Source organism: Grammomys surdaster, unplaced genomic scaffold (assembly GCF_004785775.1).
Source record: "Grammomys surdaster isolate TR1022 unplaced genomic scaffold, NIH_TR_1.0 126271, whole genome shotgun sequence".
Classification (NCBI taxonomy): Eukaryota; Metazoa; Chordata; class Mammalia; order Rodentia; family Muridae; genus Grammomys; species Grammomys surdaster.
The window spans coordinates 6,152,018-6,154,312 of record NW_021621071.1 but is presented as its reverse complement, the minus strand read 5'-3'; the positions used below and the strand labels follow the sequence as shown (position 1 = coordinate 6,154,312).

The following is a 2,295-nucleotide window of genomic DNA, read 5'->3' as shown; positions in this document are numbered from 1 at the left end:
TGTATGTATGTGTGTTTAGTGTGTGTGTGTCTACGTGTACCTGTGTGTGTTTGGTGTGTGTGTGTTTAGTGTGTGTCTCTGTGTACCTGTGTGTGTATACCTGTGTATGTGTCTATGTGTACCTGCATGTATATTTAGCATAAGTGTGTGTTTAGTGTATGTGTGTCTATGTGTACCTCTCTCTCTCTCTCTCTCTCTCTCTCTCTCTCTCTCTCTCTTTCTCTCTCTCTCTCTCTCTGTGTGTGTGTGTGTGTGGTGTGTGTGTGACTATTCAGGGAACGGATTTAAGTCTTTTTGGATTATTGACATAACAACAAATCAGAAAAAGGTCTCCTGCAAAGGAAACTTAATGGAAAACGAGCCCTTGATGCCAGGGCTTCTACCGAATAGTGTGCAGTGGGTCTAGACTTTCAAGGATCTGACTTAATGCTAACCATGGTGGCCTAGGCATTTTCGTTAATTCATTCTTCACTTCAGCAATACAGGATTACTTGTAAGTCTTAGTGAAAGCTCACTGTGTCAACGCCTTCCTTCGAGATCTCTGTATTCCATCAGCTCTGCTGTCCACAACTGAACCTCCCACACGCTGCTTCTCAGCTGGCTAATCTTTATTTATCCTTAGCACCTTGTCTGTTTGACTGAAGTCAGCTGTCTCTAATCTCTGCTACCCAGCGTGGTTCTGACTGGCAGGGATAGGACCACACAGGGGCTTGTTAGAAACGCAGAATCCCCAGGCTCTGCCTATTTCTGCTATAGATGGTGTTGAAGTCTGTATGATGTTGGCGTTCGTTTGTATAGGAGACACTGTTCTGGTGTTACCAGCATGACACTGCCCTGTAACTCTTCAGGATTTGACTGTTGAACAGTTCTCATAGAGATACGACCCCTTTATATATCTCAGTGTTTGGATTATAGTTATTTAATTAGCTAGCATTTATCAAATGTCTAGATGATAATTTGAGGTATTTTCGGGAAAGGAACAAGGGACACAACAACAGAATTTGCTGTGTCATAGAAACAGCCAGGGACAGAAGTAGAATTCAAATCTGAGTTTTTCTGACCTTTAACGCCTCTTTCTCTGTGGTGCACGTGGGAGGCTGGCAAGACAGAAGCCAGTATCAGATCCCAGAAGCTAATACAACTTTGAAGTGTGTGTGTGTGTGTGTGTTTGCCAAAGGTCCAAGTAACAGCCTGTATTTTATGCAACCAGACATGGTCTTTTAAATTTTGCAAAATGTTGATAGGCAGAGGGGTAGGGCAGCTCAGAAGGAGTTGGCATCTCCTGTGTGTGTGTGTCACCAAAGCGCCATCCTGGGCACTGGGACCTGGGAGTTCACTTACGGGGATGTAACTGGCGTTGATGTAGTCCGAGCACGGGTCATCGTCCACGTTACAGAGCTTCACTCTCGAGGCGTCATCTGGAAGAGATAAAGGACAGACTTGCTGCCATGTCTCGGGGTGAATTTTCCATTTGTGCAGTGCGACATTAGATTGCTTTATCTCTGATCCCCACAGCAGCCTCAAGAGAAGTGGCCCTGTCTCTGTTTAATAGGTGGGGCTCCAGCAGGGTAACTAACTTGGGACGTGAGACACGGGCAGCACATGAATGACGGGCACAGGAGACAACGTGAAGCCCAGCTATGGTTTGCAACATTAGACTTGCTTAATGCGGTGGCCAGCTCTCTCTCACTTCTAGAATGAATATTTTTTCAACTACCTTCGATTGCTTTTGCCTGATAGGGCAGGCTGCACTTCTTTAAAAATCACTGACTGGAGACTACAAAGTGAACCTAAGGGAGTCTGCCGGAGCCCCGCTTTCAAGTCTGCTAATTCTCTGAGGCTCCAAGGAGAAAGATAAGAAGGATGAGGGGGGAAAGCAACCCGGGTAGCCATTACTCCTGGGAGAGAAGTGCATTTGAATTATTCTTTATTAAATTCATTTAGAGCCCAAGAGTGTACATACGCAACTGTGCTACACATGCACACAAATATGCACACACACACACACACACACACACACATACACACACTGTTCACATAGGTTTTATACAGTAGCATCACAAATTCCAACACAAAACTTACAGGGTAATATGTTGTTGTATCGATTTTTCCCTCGATTCTCAGGCAAGAGGGCAATGTCACACGATTGGCTTCTACCCACATCTTTTAAGTCCTGTTAGGTTAGAAAGTTTGCAATTATATATATATAATTATATATATGTATATATGTATATATGTGTATATATATTATTGCTTTATATGTATAATATATAAGTATTTATATATATAAATTAT

At 43.2% G+C, this 2,295-nt stretch overlaps 1 protein-coding gene across 2 annotated transcripts in view; it reads right to left on the bottom strand.

Moving 5' to 3' along the window:
- Ptprb (protein tyrosine phosphatase receptor type B) overlaps positions 1–2,295 on the bottom strand; it is a 114,408-nt gene that overhangs the window by 22,998 nt on the left and 89,115 nt on the right. For both annotated transcript variants that reach the window (XM_028759119.1, XM_028759120.1), the window contains 2 exons: positions 2,083–2,173; positions 1,342–1,418 (listed from right to left, as the gene is read on the bottom strand). In XM_028759119.1, the coding sequence (XP_028614952.1) occupies positions 1,342–1,418; positions 2,083–2,173 (168 nt within the window). The remainder of the gene's footprint in view (positions 1–1,341; positions 1,419–2,082; positions 2,174–2,295) is intronic.